Below are 20,955 nucleotides of genomic sequence, written 5' to 3'. Positions count from 1 at the left end.
ACGGAGCACAACTTAAGGACAAGTTGCCGTTGCCCTTGCCCCTCGGCCCTCTGACGACCCTCTCCACTCTCCACTTTGGCTCATTCCCTGATGTCTAACTGTCTAATGTACCCACTCATAATCTTCCCAAAAATACCTTCTGGTCTCATCATCCTACAGAAATGGTAAGAAAACAACCCTCAACTTCAGGTGTGTTTTGATTGGGTGACTGATGATGAGTCAGAAATAACATTGGGAAAGCTGAAGACTTACCTAGAACTGTTGAGCAAGTTAGCCATTAAACGACCATTTCAATAACCATGCGTCATACTAGTGGCCAAATGTCCAAGCTAGCCAAAACAGGATGAAGAGGTCAGTGCCCAGTGCCTACGCGTTTATTTTTGTTCCGCGAGCCGGGCACCCTATGGTGAGCGGTGCTAGACACCTGCTGGTGTTGCCATATGCATTTTAACATGGGAGAGTAGCGACTGCGGACCTAGGCTAAAAATACAGACATCCGCAGCATCCGCAGTGTGTTTGCAGCAAAATTCTGTGTTTTCCCCATCGAGAACAGCTATGTCTGTGTGCCTGTGTACAACTTCATACACTGTAAACCCTATGGCCTTTCAGATAGTGTGTGTGTGTGTGTGTGTGTGTGTGTGTGTGTGTGTGTGTGTGTGTGTGTGTGTGTGTGTGTGTGTGTGTGTGTGTGTGTGTGTGTGTGTGTGTGTGTGTGTGTGTGTGCAAATAAATACACATGCAAGTAGACATTTTAGCTTTGTGTGTGAAATTGTGACAGTGACTTGAACGTGTGTGTGTGTTTCAGGGATGGAGACAGTGAGCTCAGCATGCCAGTGTGACCTGGCAGTCCTGTACGTACCTGAAGGAATGGCTTCAAGTCCTCTTGTTCCAAGTAATTACAGCTAGGCTTGGCCAAAAGGTGCACAAATTTGGCTGCGTCGTCGTGACAGGTCTGCAGCGTTCTGTAGAGAAACGAACAGATGGCAGGGTTAGGACTTTGGAGAGGAACAGAAAAAGAGAGGGAGAGAGAGACAGTGAAAAAGAAACAGAAATAGAAAGGAGACAGAAAGAAGGGATGCTCAAGAGAACAAGGGAAGATGGAAGAGAGATGAGTGAAGGGAAGGGCAAAAAGGAAACAAGGCAAAGGAAAATATTTGGCTTCTTAATGTGCAAGTCTCTGTCCCTGGTTGACATTAGCTTCTTAAAAAAGTCTCAGCCATGTATATGGGACCATGACCAAGGGCGTCCATGGGATGGCCGACTTGATTCCCCTCATGTCTCTGGGTGCTTTGAGAGTAGCATGACACGACACAGTCAATTAACACAGTCCAGCATTCGGCTACCAAATATCCTACAAAAATGTTCTCCATTTGCGGACATGCTAGTGAATGGCACACGGAGCCTGGGGGTGGTGGATGGGTGGCACTGGTTAAAAAGTGCTGGGGGAGGACGACAAGGCGATGACGTGAGCAACAAAGCCCCCCCATTGTACTCACTTCCTCCACATCGCCACAAACTTGTGCACGGAGACGAATCCCGTCCTGTCCCCGCCAGCCGCGCAGAACAATGGGGCCTTCCAGTAAAGGGGGACCTCGCACGCCTGCACACACACACACAGAGGGGGTTGGTGTTAAGGCTCTGAAACCAGCTATGGCACCATTATAGCAGTATAGTGCAGTAGAATTACACTCCTGGATACAAGACTAAAATAAGTCAGAAGGGGAACATAGTGATAGAGACACAGAGGACAAATGGACAGAACAAGAAATTTTAGCTAACCCCTCTCTGTCTCTACGTGTTCTACAAACACAGAAAATAGAGCAGGCAGGCAAAAGAAATACAGAGACACAGTAACAGAATGGAAAAGAAGCCGCAAAGATGGTGGGAATAGCAGAAAGACGGACAGATGGATAGATGGGCTAACTCGAAAGAAATGGGATGACTAATCACCCATATGATTACCATGTGAAAACCCTTTACAAAGATGAGACACACTTTTCTACTCCTCAGCAGAGTATACATCATGTTTTGTGTGTGTGTGTGTGTGTGTGTGTGTGTGTGTGTGTGTGTGTGTGTGTGTGTGTGTGTGTGTGTGTGTGTGTGTGTGTGTGTGTGTGTGTGTGTGTGTGTGTGTGTGTGTGTGTGTGTGTGTGTGTGTGTGTACCCTGCCCTTTCCGATGTGAGTTGGAGGTGTTGTTGCAGCCAGGTCAGTCAGGTGTTGTGGTGTGGCACATGATTGCCTCCATTCTGACACAGTGCAAACACGCCGGGCTGTGGAAAAGAGCTCTGGATTGTGTGCATGTGTGCTTATCTGTGTTTGCACTGATAATGGAGCTCACCCCCACCTCCAGTCCCTATGGACCAGCCTTCAAGCTGCTGTTGGAGGGGAAGGCCCCTGCAGACTCAAGTTCTCTTCAGGTCACATACTGTGGCACACTGCGGGAGCTGGGATAATATTTTTCTAATGGTTAGTGGAGTGAAAGGTTGCATGAACTGACAGTGTGTGTGTGTGTGTGGTGATGAGTGTACGTACCCAAGTTAAAGAGTGTGTGCGGAAGAGAGACTGACATGGTTAGAAAGATCGAGGGAGGATGGGAAGGGGTGGAGAAAAAAGTTTGAGAGTGTGCAAGAGCGAAAGCGAGTGTGCGCATGAAAGAAACAGAGACTGAACAACAGTGTGGGGTGGGAGAAAAAGTCAAAAAGGAAGGCGAGCGGAAAAAAAGGAGAAAATGTCCCTCCCTCTCCGCCTTGTAAATAGTTATGAGCGTGCGCTAGCTAATTACGCTAATGAAAACAATTTGGCGGGTGGCAGGGGAGGGCTAAAGACTTCGAGAGCTGTAGCACGTTACAAATCAAGGGGAGAGAGACCCTTACCTTGGCCACCAGGCCCATGTCCTCAATGGTGGCCCTTTCATTGGGGAATTGGGAAAATATTTTCTCTATCTTGGAAATGAGATGGTCAATGTTGAGGTTGGCTTTGGGTTGTCCCCGGGGGAAGTAGAACTTTGGCACGCTTTCACTTCGCGCCGGCGTAATGGGCTCCTCTTTCTTGACCTGGGCCTGCCAAAACAGACAGAAATAAACACCGTCAAGACTCACAGGGGTGAGTCCCCCTCACTCACACACACACACACACACGCTCCCATTACCACCCCCCCACCACACACACTCACATACAGTCACACCCACTCATAAGAGTTATGGTTGCTCAGCAAATTGCCCCTCTATGACCCTTTTCCTTCCCCATCCTCAACACACTTGCTCTCCCTCTACCTTTCTCAATCCTACCCAGTTCTTCCCTCCTCACCAACTCCCAGCTCTGCTCTGACTGGGCTCAATTAAGACGTGTCAAGTGACACTGGCATGTGTAAAATAGACCATTAGGACCCATTTTGCCAGGCGCCAGGATTGAGCATGAGGCCCACCTCCGCCCCCCAGTGATGGACACCGGTACGGGCTCAGGCTTGGACAAGTGGCGCGCCCCTGTTCGTCTGGGCCTCCCAAACCCACATATGCCTTGCAAGAAATTAGGGGAAAGGCCTAACTGCCTAAGCTGTGGAGGTGCTGATGGCTCAGACATTTTGACAAATACTTAACTGCCCAAGTGCAGGAAACGTGGGAGGCACAGTGTGTTTTTGTTACGGGCCACGTAAATACTCCTAAAACAAACTTTGCTCAAGCCATTGGCCAATGCAGAGGTTGTCTGCTGCGAGTATGTGCAAAATTAAAAAAGAAAAATCCAACTTGGTGCATGTGGCATATTGAAGATTGGCTAGGCATTTCAAATGATGAAACCTCAAGCACTGTCATTTATAACCAAAGCATAATGACACAACACCGTTAGAATCAGCCACTGATCTCAGCTATGTCCATGACAACGGCTAAACTGATAAAACTCAAACAATAACATCCTTCATGGCTTACGAAAGTGCCATTACATTTCACCGCAAACTTGTCAACGGAAGAGCTGTTAAAATCTCCTACTGCAAACCGTCGTGGCATCCAAGCAACATGTACGTAAACACAGTCCACAGGCCTGTAAGGCTGTCCTACCTGATAGGCATGCAAGCCGCCATTCAGTAGAGGGACGTCATCCATGTCCTCTTTATGCTTGAAAAAATGCACCAGAGACCACAGGGGCAAAAAATAACAAGCCATTGCCAACTACCCCCTCCCCACCCCCACATGCTGAAAAATGAAGAGAGAAACACCCTGGATGATGTGTTTTTAAGTAAGCATTTTGAGAGGAAGCCACAGCCGTAACAGCAGCAGCGGTAGAGCCGAACGGATGGGGTTAGAACATCAGAGCAAATAGGGCTCTCTGTGTGGACGTGCATGTGCATACGCAAGCGAGCATGTCTAAGACGGCCTCTGTTTGTGATGGGGAGGGGCTGGAGGGAGCTCGGAGAGGAACGAGATAACCAGTGACACTGTGTCCCTTTGACCACAACAAACAGTTCTCAAACACTCAAATGGACGCATGCACGGAATCAAATGGACACACACAAGCACTTAAACACACGCACACACACAGTCTCTTTGACCACAACACAACAGGCCCTGGACTACTCCTCCTGCAGCAAGTAAATGAACTTTAATAACTTGGCTGCGAAGGCTCAAGTGTGCAGTTCAAAATACCACACGACACCAATTAAGCCGTTTTGCCAGCAGGAGCAGTGCTTAAAGTTTGGGCTGGCCAAGTGGCTCTGGGCTAAGTGCTGCTCCACAAACTTGGAGGTACTTCGACTTACTTTCACTGACTTTCACTTTTCAAGACTCGAACCTTCTGGCATATGCAAGTTTCTTCTACGGGTTCTTTATAAAAAAAAAAAAAATTATATATAATAATATAATAATGGACATTTATGTATACACTTCTTATACAAAAGCCTGCCAGCCTAAAAACCACCATGCCTCTCCTCAGGACCATGTACAGAGGCATTGGCATGGAAAAATCTCCCCTCCGGCACTCGTATTGAAGGGACCTTGAGCAGAGCCACCAGTCAGGAGGCAGAGGCAGTCATCTGGGGCCTTTAGGAACACACACCTGGTGAATACTAGCTCCGGACAGGCAGGTGAGAGCAATTAAATTCAAGCTTATTACAATTCATGTGAAAGCTGGCGCTCTGCCAACCAGCGCACTCTGATCATTCGATAAGGCCAGTAGGCTCTCGGGCCCTAGGTCTTTCAGGGGGCCCGGCCGTGTGGACGAATCTCTGGAATCTAATTCAGAGGCTCAGCTAGCAGCTGTAACATGACACCAGAGGCATGTGGCAAGGCTTGGGGATGGGCAGTGGTGGCAGCTGCAAGGTGGGTGGAGGCCAACGTGAGGGAGACCCCCGTGCCGCTTTTTGATAAGCAGGGAAGTGGTCATGGAAAAGGACGAGGAATGGGACCTCTAGTATGGATGGGGCGAGTGACCAGAGGCCCCATCCAGACAGATTTACAGTATTGATCTTTAGGGTGAGAATGTCTGGATGAGTGGTGGAGCAGGGCTAAAAATACCCATCTCAAGCCAAGTCAAAGATTGTGTAGAATTGGGAAAAACATTTGGGACACACTTCACCAACGACAATAATGCAATTGTCTGTCCGAAATGGCTGGATACACACAAAAGACCAATGTGAATATGTACAAGAAACAATTACAGAATGCAAGCTATTTGGCATTTGCAAATTTTAAGGTCAAACTGGAACACATCCTGAATGGAAGCCCAATAGCCCAAAAATGTTTAGCTTTATGAATAATTAGGTTTCAGACTTTCAGAAATTAAACAACTTCTGGAGACTTAAAGCCTGAAGGCCCAGGTTTGTTGAGGTTTGCTTTCAATCTGCTTCCAATTAGACTTATTCCAATGGGCTGGTTTTAGCAATTGCAACCCTTTGCTATCCTTATGGCTCTACACCTAGACTTGTCCGGGGAAGGAAAGCATAGGACAGGATACATGCCAAGCGCTTCAGCATGTAGAGTAATTGGCAAATGTTGATACCTCTAGATAGATGGCTATTATTATGGCCGGATGGGCAATGAATCTAGCCCCCCATACAAAGACTCTGCCCCCGGTTCCAAAGCCAGGCATGCAGAGTCACTGGCAGTAGGTTAGTACCTTTGGTCCCCCCACCCCGGCTATTACGGTGGAATGAGCGATCCATCTATAGCCTCACAAAGGCATCCAGCCTGTTGTGCGAGTGCGCACTAAAAACAGCCCCGTGTGTTGAGACGAGACATGGCCGCCCAGCATGCCAGCTAGTCAGCCACTGTTTACACAACCAGGGAATCTCACAACTCAATCTGTCTGGGCCCTGATATTCAGTACGCGGCCGCCATGGCGTTCTCCGTTACATCACACCCCGTAGCTCGCACACATAAACACGCGGGCGCCCTTTGACGTGGAGGAGGGCTCCGGGCATCGCACTGGCACTGATAAAGATGGCATGTGTGCATGAGAGGGGGGAATCTCACTTCGGTCGTAGCATAGCTAGCAGTCATAGACTCCCAATTGTGACTTTTTGTTCCCACCATAAAACTACTCAGCAGGGGGAGAATGGTACCTGCAGGTGATGAACAGGCACAACAAAAGTTAACCTCGCACAAAGTGCACTGACAAAACCCAGAGCTATGGAACAAGACCATGGGGCCCATCAAACAAGTACTGGGCCTGGGATCCTTATACGGCTTCTGGGCCTTTCTATGGTCATTTTGGGCAGCTCTTTGATGTGCCCCTGTGTAGCGTTAGCGCTCGCAGGGAGCTGGGATGCTGTTAATCTTTGCCTGGGACTCTCGGCGTCAGTCATGTCTATAAAAGGGAATGCACACCTCCTGCCTGGGAGAGAGCGAGCAGGGGATCTGAATCTCCCCTCCTCTCTCTCACTCACCAACACCCCCTCCCCCTTCCCCAACTCTCCATAAGCTTTGCTTGCCCACTTGTTCTTGTCCCCCCTCTCCCCTCATCCTCCCTTGCATACCCCCCCTTTCCATGCTAAACATTTGTAGGCTCCTGAGCCTAGCTGCTAATCCCTGCGACATCCCAGCAACACTCACAAGAATGCCACGGGGACGGTCAAACTGGCAAGGGCAGCCTGCTCTGCCCAGCTCAACTGCCAACTTTGCCGAGACCAACCAAAAGCACAACTCCTGCATACAATTGTACTAGTCAAGCACTAGTCCAGGCCAGCACACGCTGCCCATCACAGACAAAAAGATGTGGGTTAACAGGATAAATACAAGTTAAAAGTACAACACAGAACAAGAAACAGAACAGCCCATACTAGAAGTCTCTATAATCAGCACAAATTGGGTGTAGGACTTATGTGCAAGTTAGCCATAAGGGGATAAATAAAATAAAACCAAATCAAGCTAACACACGGCCAAATAACTGTAGGAGAGCACCTGCCTGTCCCTGCTGGAAGGCACGCAGCCTCTTCTTGAAGCGTGACGGCAAGACAAAGTCACATCCACGGGCCAGGAGGGCAAGCTCCTTCCTCAGGTCCGGGTCCTGCCGAAGGGACAACTCCTTCATCCTCATCTTCCTCCTCCTCCTCCTTTAACCCGCAGCTGCTGTTCCTTAACTTCTTCCTCTTCTACTTGTTCTGCTTCCGTAACTACAGTTCCTAGCAGAGAAAAATGTCCAGACCACACACACAGTGCACACAGACAAGTGGCCAAGCTTAGACAAAACTGAGCGGCGTGTCGTCCGGGCGCAGGATTCACCAAAAGCTCTCGACAGACGGTGAGGGTGCAGGAACAGGAGGTGGCGGAGGTGGAAGAGGGGGGTGGGGTGGGGTGAGGTGCAGGGTCCTGCTGCTACAGAAGAGCTTTACTGTAAACAGTCCTTCCAGCAGTCCGGCCCGGGATAATCTTCCTCTGTGAACTGTGCTGCTGCTGTCTGTCCTCAACACAAGCAGCAGAAAACAACATATGCGCACTTGTGCGTCCCGACACACACCAACATACACAGACAGCGAGCTGCTCTGCTCTGGGTGCTGAGATTCCTTTAGCGCAGTGTGTGCAAAAGGCTTGTTAGCGGGGTGACTGAGGGAGCGGCTGAAAGGGACCGGCAGCTGCTGTCCTGAGCCCCCTGCAATGCTCCCACAGACTGTTCTGGTCTGCCTGCCCCACCATGCAATGCATCCCATCTACACTGCCCGCCTAAGGTCACACACACACTAACACACACCCTGAAAAGTCACAGGGGAGATAAGCGCGTGTGTTAGTGTGTGAGTGTGTTAGTGCGTGTGTAGGAAAAAGTGGGTGGGAGTGGATCTGCCTTTCCAGTTTGGATTCCACTACACTCACACAAGGTTATGTAAAGAGACAAACCTGTTGTTTAGGAGCCTTTTGTGTTTGAAGGCTAGGTGGTTATGACTGCATCTGCCACATCATGGTCATTGCCATGCAACCCTTTGCCCTACTCATTTTCCAGAATAATCTGTAGGCGAGCGCATACAGTCACTTCTGGGGGAACAATATGCTGATAACAAATGCCACTGCTGCTTAAGGAAAGCTGTCAAATTCAGACTTTAAAAGACCAAAAAAACCTTATTAGTCCTTTATAAGCACCACAAATGATGCCTTTTCAGGGAAGGGAATTATTCAGTGTTTTATGTAGAAAGGCCTTGATTTTACCAAACTTTTTCCTTTTTTGTTTTCCGTTTGTTCAGAAACCATAATCAAATGTTACTCTCTCAGATACCACGTTCTGAGAGACGCACTACCATCCTTGCTACACTGAATAAAAAACACAATCTGGAGAAAGAAAAATAAAAAAGAAAAGACAGTGATATGGCAAGCACAGTGTATGTGGACCGCCTGTGGACTTTGTTTATTTTGCCTTCCAAGTCGGCGGCTTCCAGCCATTCCATATCTTATTATAGTTGACAAGACTTAGTCGGTGAGTGCTGCCTGAAGGTGGGGGAGGTGTTGAATTCAAAGAATGACGGCCGCTGAACCAGTCTCGGACTATTAAAAGCCCCAAGATGCACTGTTTGGGCATCGCTACGAAACGGGAGCCGCACAAAACAGAGGTATCTTTAGTTGCCGGCAAACATCCGCTCCCCCGACTGACAGCAATTACACCAATTCCTCGGCAAACATGCTGATCCAAAGAAACCCAAGCAATAGTAGGGTCTTTTCTTGCCCATTTGTTTTGGCTCACACATACCTGCAAACAATTGTTATTGCTTTCAAAACAAGCTTAATTAGCAAAAAAAATGATTTGGACACACGCCAAACTACTAGTGCTAAGAACAAAATGAAATAAATAAAATAAAATGCTTCTGTAAATTGCTGTATAAGCTACTACTCCGCACAAAATGAACAGCACAGCAAACTGTTTGTGGAACTGGTGAATAATCTGTCTATAAAAGGGACACATCACAAGCCCAGTGCTATTCTTTTCAACTCAGCAGTGAACAACTACACACGTTACACACTGCCAGGAAGAGGAAAGAGTGCGCTTTTCAGACAGCAGCCTGCTTTTGATTTCACCATCTCACAGGCTTTAATCGTCCAGCTCACTGGTCAACATGTCTGATATAAACAGAACGTGCAGACGCTCACAACGAAAGCACGGGCCAAAATAAACGTGCAGCTGCAAGTTTGATGATTCTGTTATTCTCTTGCTGTTGAACTTTGTGGGAAACATTTTCCAGCCTCTCTTCCTCTCTCTCTTTTTTCTTCCTCCGTAAACAGCAGAGGGGGGCAACATGATGACGAGCATCTCTAACTGAAGCCCTCACAAGAGACACAGACAGGGGTCCCCTTCCCATGAATGTTGGCTCATTGTGCATGTAGTGACTTGGAAACGATGGCGGACTGGTACCGACTGAACGAATAGGCCCACACGTCTCCTCTATTGTGTGAGCGTGAATGCATGTGCGCGTGTGCGCGAGCATGGAGGGTTTCGGACAGATAGTTTCATCAGTTCCAATGGTGCCACTCCTAACAGAGCAGCTGTATGTGCTGAACAAACAATGATGTTCAAGGGCCAAAGTGGGGCGGGTTAGTGCACCATCCAACCCCCCCCCTCTGTTATGCATCTGGAAAATGGGGACGATTATGTGCTGTGTGTTTAAAACATTGACTGTGCTAGGCTATATCTGGCATGGGACAATACACGTCAAGTCCTTTTCTTAAGGAGAACTATGCTACACATTTAACAGATTTCATACACTGGTCCAATCCAAACACTATTAATATCCCTATCCCCAACCATGAACCTGATACTAACGCCCCACTGTGTTTTTCAGCATGGTGTGAAAAACTAATTAACAATGTTAAGTGTTAATTACCAGCTGGAGAAGTACACTGATCGCTACTGTTGCAACAAAACGCACCAACAGTGGGTTGCATAGCAACGGCCACTATGGTGGCCATGCCATCACAGTTACAGTAGTTCAGTACTTACACCTTTTCCTGGAGCACCCACCTTAATTCTGAGCAAGACCACGCCATCAGAGATTCTGCTGTAGTTCCACAGTTGACTTTGCCATATCACACTCATACTCCAGGGGGGGGAAACACTGTATTGAAGCTTCTGTATAAGATTCAATAATAAATAATAAGAAAACTTTAATTTCCCCTAGGTTATAAACTAAGACCAGTTAGTGACTAACAACCTACACGGACACCAATGCAAATGATAATAAATGCACTGAGCACAGCATACCTGTGTGAGTCACGTACGTGTTTGCAATGCACCACAGACAAGGGTGGAGAGAGAGATAAGAGGTAGACACAGGCCAAATGCCACAGGTGGCCCATTGCATAAGATGAGCCGGAGTAGTGTGACCTGAATGACCGGTAACTGATGCTATGACATTAGTGGTGACAAAAACAATGCACACGCACGAATACCCCTTTTAAGGAGAAAAAAAAAGGTCATTGGTTGTTTGGGACAGGATTCTGTCCTGCAAGTCCTTGCCATTGTGAGTTCATCCACACTTATTCTTACCTCTGATCTGTCTGTGTTTTTGTGGAGCAAATCTATTGACCCCGCTCAACCCTCAGCCTCCCACTGGCCAGACAGCAACCATACATGGGGTTAGGGAACACATTGTTTGGCAAGGGAACAGCCTGCTTTAAGTCACATCAAACTTTACAAGAGAGGGATTTAATAGCATAAGACACGACCAGAACACGTTTTTGCCTTTTAGAACATGGAAAACTGGGGGTGAAGGCGTGAAATGAGGGGTAAATCTGTTGGTTTTTTTGCTTGCCCGTCAGACAAAGAGCTGAAAGGAAGTTAATCATTTATAAGTGTTTTAGTTCTTCTGAAACTTTCCTTCAGATTCCATGGATGTTGCTCAAATCAATGGCCGAGAGGCAAGCTAACAGTTGGTCTACATTTCGCAAAAACACAAAACACGGTCCCGGGGTAGATTTTCAACCGTCCGCTTTAATTTCTCCTTCAAAAAGTAACAACCTCACCAACAGAACTTTTGAGAAATGAAAAGCAGAAATGGAAGAAGTAAAAGGACGTTAGGGAGTGAGCAAACTTTTCCAAGATGGGAAAAATAACCCATAGGGTCAAGATGGATGTTGAAATCTACTTTTAAAAGAGCCACTTCTGGCTCTTGAATGTCAGTTATTTTTGAGACCTGACAATCATGCTAGCTGAAATGTCTGCAAGCATTTATTGCAGGACCACACAAACCCTTTGTTTAAAAACTGAAGCTGAACTATAGGTAGCAAAAGCTAAATCACTTTACAGGCATGTAAAGATTATCAGAATGAAACAAAACCCTTAATGGAACCAACTTCATGACAAAAAGACAAAATGTAGCCAATAGAGAAAAAAAAAAAAGATGAACTTTCCCCATCTTCATCGTGGTAGGGTGCAATGTTCCAGAGAGCAAGAGCGCTGTAGAGAATGACTGTAAAAATACCAGAGGGAGGGAGGGGAGGACTAAGGCAGGACACAGGCAGGCAGCCTGTCTCCACATGACCTGCTGCTCCTTCGGTCCCCACCGTTGCAAATAGAAATCAAAGACATCGCCGCACAATGACCTGCAACAACCACTTATTGTGACAATTAGGGGGCGCATGACCGAAGCCGCATTCCCCGGCACTGTATTACATGGCGGACGCATCCGCAGCGCCGGGCTCAGGGCACACTGCAGCGGCTGGCCACGGGGACGAGTGTTCTGGGTAGCTAACTCCCCTGTGAGGGGAGCGAGGGCTATCTTTGTCGGTGTCTTGTGTCAGTGTCAGGACCAGCTGTCTTGGGGGCTGCATTCAGCATGACGTTAATTGAATTTTTAACTAATCCTTTGAAGAATGCATTTGTATTCTGGAATTCCTTAGCCTGCCCCTCTCTGACTCTCTTAAAATAGAGCATGACTCCACACGGCACAACCGAATCCCTTTAATGCCCACTGACAAGCTGTGGAGCTCACGCTTGCTTGCGTCACATGCCAGAAAATATGAAATGTACAACAGTTGTCCCGTCTGCTGAACAGCGCCGGAGCAGATCGTCCAGCTCCAGCTCCAGCTCCAGCTCCAGCTCCAGAGAGAGAGAGAGAGAGAGAGAGAGAGAGAGAGAGAGAGAGAGAGAGAGAGAGAGAGAGAGAGAGAGAGAGAGAGAGAGAGAGAGAGAGAGAGAGAGAGAGAGAGAGAGAGAGAGAAAAATCAAAGCCTCTTCACATCTGTCAAAGCTCTCCCTCCACCCCATCTCCCAATGAGAAATCGTATTAAGCAGATGTACAGAAAATGGCAATGCTTATGACAGAGAGTCATTGCTAGCAGATGTCTCTCAAATGAAGGTAGGGGGTGCTGGTCTGGGGAACGAGGCCATTATCTAAAAAATCTTCAGAAACAATAGCTGAAATTATACCAGACTGTCCTTCTACTTCAGTTCCCACCGTTTCCCCCTCCTCTCCCCTCTCCTTTTCCCCCGTAACGACTACAGATCCATTATGCCAATCCATCTCCAGCAATTTTGCAAGCAGAAATTGGGCTGAGCCTTAAGTGTTTGAGTGGACGTTACACAAGGAAAACTTCTCTTCGGGGAGGGAGTGTGTGGGGCAGAGCAGAGAGGCCAAGATGAAAGCCAGCATATTCTCACTCACACACACACACACACACACGGGACACGTCCGTGCGACAAGGGGCCCAGCAGCAACAGCACCACCACCTGAGGCCCCAGCAGCTGCGCGGCATCCAAACAGCCACCACGGCCCTGTGCTTATCTGATCTGACCCGGCCCGACCCCATACCTACCTGCCCGGCCCAGCCCAGCATATCCCCACTATATTACACCAGTGTTGTAGCCCAGAAGCCCAAAACTGGCCTTCACCCCCCCTACCTAACCCTTCCACCTGGTCCTCCTGGAAGAGGGCAGAGGACCACAGAAGCATCTTGGCTGACCAGAAGAACTTGAAGGGGGATGATGACGAGACACTGTGTGATTATTCGTGTTGAGGTGTATCACTAACCACAACAAACAAAAAAAGCTGGAGAAACATTTACAAAAAACGCAGCATTTGCATTTACAGCAGAAAGCAACTACAATGCAGAGAAGCACATCTTCAAAATACCCTACCTAAATGATTGCATTGGTAACACAAGGGTTCAAGTTACTGAAGGAAGGAGATCTTTGACATCCTCAAGAGGACCCTGATTGGTTAGTTGGTTGCTGGCCGTCACACTGACACACAGCTGTTCTGACCGACGCAGGAGAGTCAGCTGCCTAGAGTCTCTCCAGTCACCAGGCCACAGACACCATATTGCCTGACGGGAATCTCTCGCACTACTTTGACTGCCAAGGGAGCCTGCCCGTTTGACCACATCTCCACAAGTGACATCCTTCTCTCGAGTACACATGCACATTAATTGCCTGTGGTGCATACACTTAACAATTTAGGATTAAAGTAAATCAAAGTGGATGGATAAGCCGTTCTCCAACTGGGTAACAAGGTTGCAACAATATTCAGCGATTTTCTATGACAGGCATGTTAATGCGAGTCTTTTACCCTACCTCACCTCACACACAACTAACTGAAGCTGTGCCCCAGCCGTACTACAAAACGCACACATGCATTAGGGCTGCACGATATATCGAAAATGTATTGATGTCACAATATCGCGGCTTGCAATACACTTGCAGTCTCGCAAAAGTTGGTTTATTCGTGATACCTACTTTTAAAATTTTTAATAACAGCCAATTTGGTGAAAAGATTAAAAAAGGTATTAAAAAAGGTTGACATTTTAAGGTGATGCTATATATTAGCCATGTTTTTTCCGAATAAAAATAATGTTGGAAATAAAACATTGCCCTTAGCTGTTTCATACATGATAAAGTGTAGAATGGCAAGTAGAGAGGGGAAAATATATATTAAATATCGCGAGTAATATCGATATCGCGATACACAGTCATGTTATTGTGTATCGCATATTTTTCTAATATTGTGCAGCCCTAACATGCATTCAGGACAGCAATCCCCCTGGAGATCGGCTCCACCGACATGAGTGACTGGCCACCAACACAGATGGAGCAAAGGGAAGGAGTGGCCCATTATCATTCCTGTGCCGATCACAGGCCCTCTGCAGCCTGCCCCATACACACAGCCTGCTGGGTGGGGTTGGGTGGGACACATGGAAAACATTTCAGTAAAATAGCCTTACACCACAACCAGGGACAGGCACACAGGCCCGCACGCACCCCCACCGTGTGATGGAGTGGAATGACACACACCAATTCAAACACAGACAGACATGCACGCATAGCTGGACTGACCAACACACATTTCAATAAAATAACAGTCATCCAGGGACAGGCATGCACGCACACATTAACGTTCATCAACACAAGGATGAATATGCACATGTGCCATTCCAGTATGGAGTGACCCACACAAACCAGCTGAAAAACATGCATGTGTGTCAGTGACAGACCTACTGCGCACAGAATGCGAACAGAGCAACACACACTGGCACGCACAGAAAAACATGACATGCTGTCTCCATTCTGCCCAGTCTAAGGTGGATGGTGGTAGGCCGGCAAGGCCACTCAGCATCCTCTTGTGGTAAGACAGGGGAAAGGAGATGAAAGCCAACAGTGGCTATTCAGCTCAATGGCAGGACAAAGAGCTGCACTTATTTTGAGGCATTCCCAACATGCCATTACAAAACTGGTGTGGGTCAAGGCCTGTGCTGAACGTTAGAAAACATGTAGCCTATACTCAGTAAGGATCAGTTCATTTGACACGTTAAAAATAAACTTGATCGCGCATCTCATTTGCCCTTTCGGCTTTAATCCAACCCATCAAAGAAAACCACACAATTAAAATCCACACAATTAAAAAGGCTTAACGCCAGACTGTCCCCTAAAAACCCAGCTGATCGAATCCTTTGTCTGAGCCCTTCAGGATGTGCCGTCCTTTCAATAGATCTCGTTCCAAATGTTATGCCGATGCTGACCAGGAAAGTAACAGAAACACTCATACCAGACACATGGCACATAAAAGTCCTAAAATAGAGACCTGGGCGATCACAAATTCTCATTCTTCTGCTTTATTTCTGTCAAAACAGACTTCTCATGATGCATTGTCAGTCTTGAATAATATAACACTGAGAAGAGGAGCACCATCATAGGCGCTCTGAAAGGGACGAATAAAATATCACACAGCAATAAGCTTAACCCACAGGTCAGATGAGCCTCCATCAAAAGACCAGACAAGAGCAAAGACAATATCGTTCACCAGACATGAAAAATCTTGCTTTCATGTCTGAGTAATGGGTGAAGGCAATCATTCAAGGAGGACATATAAAAACACACTCTAAAGAACGTCTCAGCTTACTGATTGAATGCAAATGTCTGTACCGGTGGTTCTCCCATGTTTTCGGTGGACAGACGGGTGCAGGGATGCACGATGTATCGGCCTTAACATCGGTATCGGCCGATATTTGACATTTCTCAACACATCGGACATCGGTCCGATGGGTAAAACTGGGCCGATGTTGACGCTGATGTTTTTTTTAATATGTTAAGCTTACAGTTCTTAATCTTATTGGTTCTGATATGTTTTTTAACATAAGATTGGACTTGACAGTGACTTTCATTGTTTGTCTTCTAGTTTTTTTAATCTAGTTTTTTCACAGGGAGTTAAAACATGTTTTGGAAATAAAAGAGGACATTCAAAATTCAGTTTGCATCATTGTCAGTCTGTATTAAGCTTAAATGTTATCTTTTCAAAAAATATATATATAAATAAAACATCGGTATCGGTTATCGGCCAAAATCGCATCATCAATATGGGATATTGGCCAAACATTTTCACATCGTGCATCCCTACGAGAGTTGCTTTTGCCCAGGCTGAATAGCATTCCTGACTCAAAAGGCCAACATGCTAGCTCCAGAATCAATCACCAGCACCTACCTTTAAGTAAGTACCCTCATAACCAGAGGTGGAAAAACCGGGGAGCAGATAGTAAAAACCTTGCCACATTTTTGCTCCTGCCCATTTAATGAATGAGATCATCCTAATTACCACATCGCTTACGTCAGATTGATGAGCTAATTACTGAAATTGCTTGTGAGAGCACAAGCAGAAGGAAAACCTAAGCAGGTCAGTTCAGTTTTTCCACCTGTGCCCATTATCATTATCCACATTGACTCCAATAGATGAAATAATTCAAGCTAGAGTTATGGAAAGAGAGAGATCAAGTAGTTAGAAGACACCAAATGTCATGTTTAAGTCATGTTGCTATTATTAATGGTGTATGTGGGCCAACTGTAATTCACGTTTGATATGATCTCGTGGGCTGAAAAAAATCCATGAACTTGACATGGGTAAGAAGATGGCTCCCATTCTATACCATTCTTTGGAGTTCACTGGTACTAATCATGCCAGTTCGTCCATGATGCCAACTGGAAGAAGCTTGAGCATGAGAAACAAATTAAATTAAATCAGGTCTGCCATTATTAGACAGTATGGTACATTTAGGCGTCAAACATGTTAGCTTGAGAAGTCAATGCCATAAGTTTGAAGTGGGAGGTGTGATACGTGGATCGAAGAGAAAACATGCACATCCAAAATGTACTGAGTGCTGGACTAAGAAAAGTAAACGGAGAAAACAAAAATAAAGTGGCATGTCATGTGGCATTTTGTTTCAGCAAACAAAACCTACCTTTGGCTACAAATACAACATCCAAAGGTGCATTTGGCATGTGAGGGGGTTGTATTAAACATGCACACACACCAGTGTGAGACAGGAAAGGTTACGCCATACCCTACATAAGCAAAGGCATGTATCGGGGACAATTAAGTACAAGTGCCAACGACACAGAACTACATATTCCCCTATTAATTGTTTCCACAAATGTCCGCAACAGTTACATCATACATACTCATATTTACATAACGTGTGACTTTTGCAGCAGCACCATGCATTCCACTCACTGAGGCAAGCAGTCTTACCTTCTTGCTGCTAACAGAGCGTCGCAGGGCCCTGCTTCCATTGGCCCCCACCCGGGCAAGGCCACTGCTACCAGAGGGCAGGGCCGTGGACGGAGGGTTAGAGTTCGTACTGCCTGAGGTGGAGGCCTTCTCTGACACACTCCTATTTCCTGGCGAGTTCTCCCCAAGCAAGGAGGAGGCACTGTTGTCTCTGCAGTCCCCTGAACCCATTTCGATGCTCTCGCCATTCTTTATCTTGGTGAGGTAGTCGTTGAGCTGGGCCTGTGTGTTGGGCTCACTCAACCAGTTCAGAAAGACTTCGTCCACCTTCATTTTGAGGACTGGCTGGAGGACTTGTGGGGACGGCATCTTTCCCCCACGCTCGCTCTCTCTCTCTCTTTAATCACAAAAGGATGCTCAGCGAGGCTATCTATTGTAAACAATGGTGGGAAACAATAAGCAAAAGCAAACGGTTAAAATATATCTAGGTCAATTGCGCACTGCCACAATACAATAAGCTTGTGGTATGGTCTGAGCTTGACACTGACAGTGGTGCAGAGCAGAACACTTCTAAGGTTCGAGCTTCCTTCAATCCTGACAAGCAGGGCTTGACACTAACTTTTTCGCTTGTCGGCCACTGGCTAGTGGTTTTACTGAGTCACTAGCCATCCAGCTATTCTACTGACATTGAAATATTTTTCTTTCTTTATCATGACGCAGTTCATCTAGATCTTCAGAAGATGAGGTGTTAAAGCAATCAAATGAGTGCATAGTGTTCTACATGGAAATAAATCAAACAAATAGAACTGAGTAACTGAGCTTTTTTGTACTTAAATAGAAACAATTGATACACAAGGTGTAAAATGCAGAATATTATGCTATTCTGATGTCATACCATTGAATAAGCTACCTGCCAAATTGGCTAGTGGCACTGTTGTTGTTACCAGCCACAGCCAAGTTTCACCAGCATTTGGCCGGTTGGCAGGTGCCAGTGTCAAGCCCTGCTGACAAGGCAGGTGCACGTGTCCAACGGTGACCACCTGTCATAGCAGTCCATACCGGGCGGTAAGGATAGCCATTCTTTCCCCATGTTTACCTTTGTAAGTTTTTAAACAAACTCCAACACACCAGCCTTCTTGTGAAATGGTTAATTAAAGTCCACTTTACAAGCGACTTCCCAAGAGATGTAACAACCAAAAGTCACTTTAAAACTACGGCTGTCAAACTATTCATGCACATAGAAATTGTTCCTTGTGGTAAATACAGGGATGGAAGGGGTTTAGAAAATGTGTGCATATGCAAGCAAGTGAATTGGTGTCATAACGCCAGCGACACAATGCAATAAAGGAAACTGACTCGAATGGTTTAACTATTTACGTAGTAGTCAACAACATGCCTCGCATCCCGCAGACTAACTAGTCATCATGTCAACATGCAAGCAAGCGTTTCTGTAACCAAGCGACTATCTTTCGAAATGTACATAGAGCATGGATAAGCAAGTTAGCCGACTAGATAACGCCATCGTCCATTGACAGGCTAACATTTTTAGCCATCAACTTGCTAGCTACATTAGCAAGCTAACGTAACACTGCAAAGTACCAAAAGCATGCATGCAATGGGACGAATAATTTGACAGAAAAAAAACATTGATGTGATAGGTAAGCTTGTGTTTCACCTTTTCGTCGACAATATGACACTGCCTTCACGAATTGAAGTCATTTGTGCTGCTTTGTGTCGCTGAAGTCCGCTCAGAATTTAAATTCACGTCTCCCCAGGTTACCGGGAAACCCCATTATCGCGAGAATGAGAGATATGACGTAGAGCTCCGTCCTACCCCATGAACTAAAAAAAAATGTTTTATTGTTATTTTGACTTTAGGTCAACTGTTTGTGTAAAATAGTGTTCGTCATCGGTAATATTGGCTCATTCATGTCAAGCCCCCAGTCGAAACCAAAGCTTACGTTTAATACAATAAGGAATCTTCTTGTTGTTTTTTTTTTTTTTTTTTTTTTTTTTTTTTTTTTGCTGCAACAGGTTGGCTGTCCCATGAATGTAGGCCTACAGTAGGTCTACATCCAATCTGTGAGGACAGAACACAGATGCTGGCTTTGCTGCACCCAGGCGACTGCAGCAGGGTATAGAGCACAATCAGCAACACACCGGTAGGTTAATGAGGAAAGGTAAGTTTTCCTGTATGTCTCTGACCTAATCCACCAATCTTCATATTAGTTTAGCAGTAGGCTATAATTGGATTAATTGTAGGCCAGGCCTATTTTAAAGGTGCACTGTAGGATGGTGGTCAGAGCAGCCTAGGCCTATTGCAACTACGCTGCTCACTGAAACTTTGCTGCAAATTCTCAAATTTGATCTTTTCATGAATATTTATTTAGTAATAAACTAATATTTACTAGTAGCCTATGACCAAAGTGCAGTACGTTTTGCAGCTGAAGATGTTCTGGAAATTCAAAGTGGATGACTTGCACCATGTATGAAAGGTGCAATTTTCCCAGTCACAATGAGTAGTCCTAGGCTACTTATAATTTGATGGTGGTGGTAAATATTAATGGAAAGGTAACATTTGGGAATGGGCATCATGAGCTTTGGAAATAAACTGCTAGAAATATTACACAGTGCACCTCTTAGTAGGCTTTAGTTAGAGGGATAGGCAAGCCACAACCTGCAACCTACCACGATGGCCATTTATAGCCAAAATAGCCTCTGACTTGTGATATCCAGGAAAGCTATTGTCACACAAGTAGGGATATGTTTACAATGTTTGCCTTTTGATTGTACACTAGCCCATATTGTAAGAATTGATTTGTAAGAAATGTAGCTGTAGTGATTTAATTAATGAAATTAATGATTAATGCAGGCCTATAGGGCACTACCGCCTCATAGTGTCTACAAAGGCATAACTGAGCCAAAAGTCACAGATGGCAAGCAGAGCGGTGAAATGTGATAATCACAATCCTAAATCGCATTTATTCCTCTGCCTCAGATTAAAACAATAAGACCCACTCAGAGAATGTGTGGAAAGGTCAGCGAGCAGCAAAGAACGGCGAAAGCGAAGGGAATTGCTTTCTTTTGAATAATACATCAAAGCCAGAAACACAACACCATTAAGTACAAATAATGGAAGAATGATCTTGGTCCTATAAAACAAATGGCTATCATGTGAAGCCCTATAGACTACGCAAATGCTATGGATACCACTTATTTGTTTTTAAAGCCATATGCCATTAACCCAGCAAAAAATGTAAAGGCCTAATTCAGTTCATCTCCCTACATCTCCCTTTGCTTTCTATTGTTATCATTAATCTATATGAAAACTGTCTCCTTAAAATGAGAATGTGGATTATTTCCAAAATACAAAAGGTGCATCATGATACTACAATTACTCACATTATACACAAAAACAACGAGGGGAAAAAAAAGCACACAACACTAATCAAATTACATCTCAGCAGTGATACACGGCTTTTTAGGAAACATGCTTGCTCTCCGCTTTGCACAATTTTGTCTTTGTAAACCAAGCCCTAATTTTCTCTGCTTGAATAAC

At 45.8% G+C, this 20,955-nt stretch overlaps 1 protein-coding gene across 4 annotated transcripts in view; it reads right to left on the bottom strand.

Moving 5' to 3' along the window:
* Positions 1 to 19,171, bottom strand: part of ppp2r3b (protein phosphatase 2, regulatory subunit B'', beta) — a 30,106-nt gene extending 10,935 nt beyond the window's left edge. Inside the window, exons 1-5 of one of the 4 annotated variants that reach the window (XM_063213618.1) lie at positions 19,072 to 19,171; positions 17,418 to 17,826; positions 2,875 to 3,060; positions 1,497 to 1,600; positions 860 to 962 (exon numbers count right to left, since the gene is read on the bottom strand). In XM_063213618.1, the coding sequence (XP_063069688.1) occupies positions 860 to 962; positions 1,497 to 1,600; positions 2,875 to 3,060; positions 17,418 to 17,765 (741 nt within the window). In that variant the 5' untranslated portion in view covers positions 17,766 to 17,826; positions 19,072 to 19,171. Of the gene's footprint in view, positions 1 to 859; positions 963 to 1,496; positions 1,601 to 2,874; positions 3,061 to 4,053; positions 4,694 to 7,393; positions 8,273 to 10,426; positions 10,514 to 17,417; positions 17,827 to 19,071 lie in introns of those variants that run through there. The other 3 variants (XM_063213622.1, XM_063213619.1, XM_063213621.1) reach the window with 3 other exon arrangements.
* Positions 19,172 to 20,955: the final 1,784 nt, after the last annotated feature.

Source organism: Engraulis encrasicolus, chromosome 13 (genome assembly GCF_034702125.1).
Source record: "Engraulis encrasicolus isolate BLACKSEA-1 chromosome 13, IST_EnEncr_1.0, whole genome shotgun sequence".
Classification (NCBI taxonomy): Eukaryota; Metazoa; Chordata; class Actinopteri; order Clupeiformes; family Engraulidae; genus Engraulis; species Engraulis encrasicolus.
This window is presented reverse-complemented; position numbering and strand designations above follow the sequence as displayed.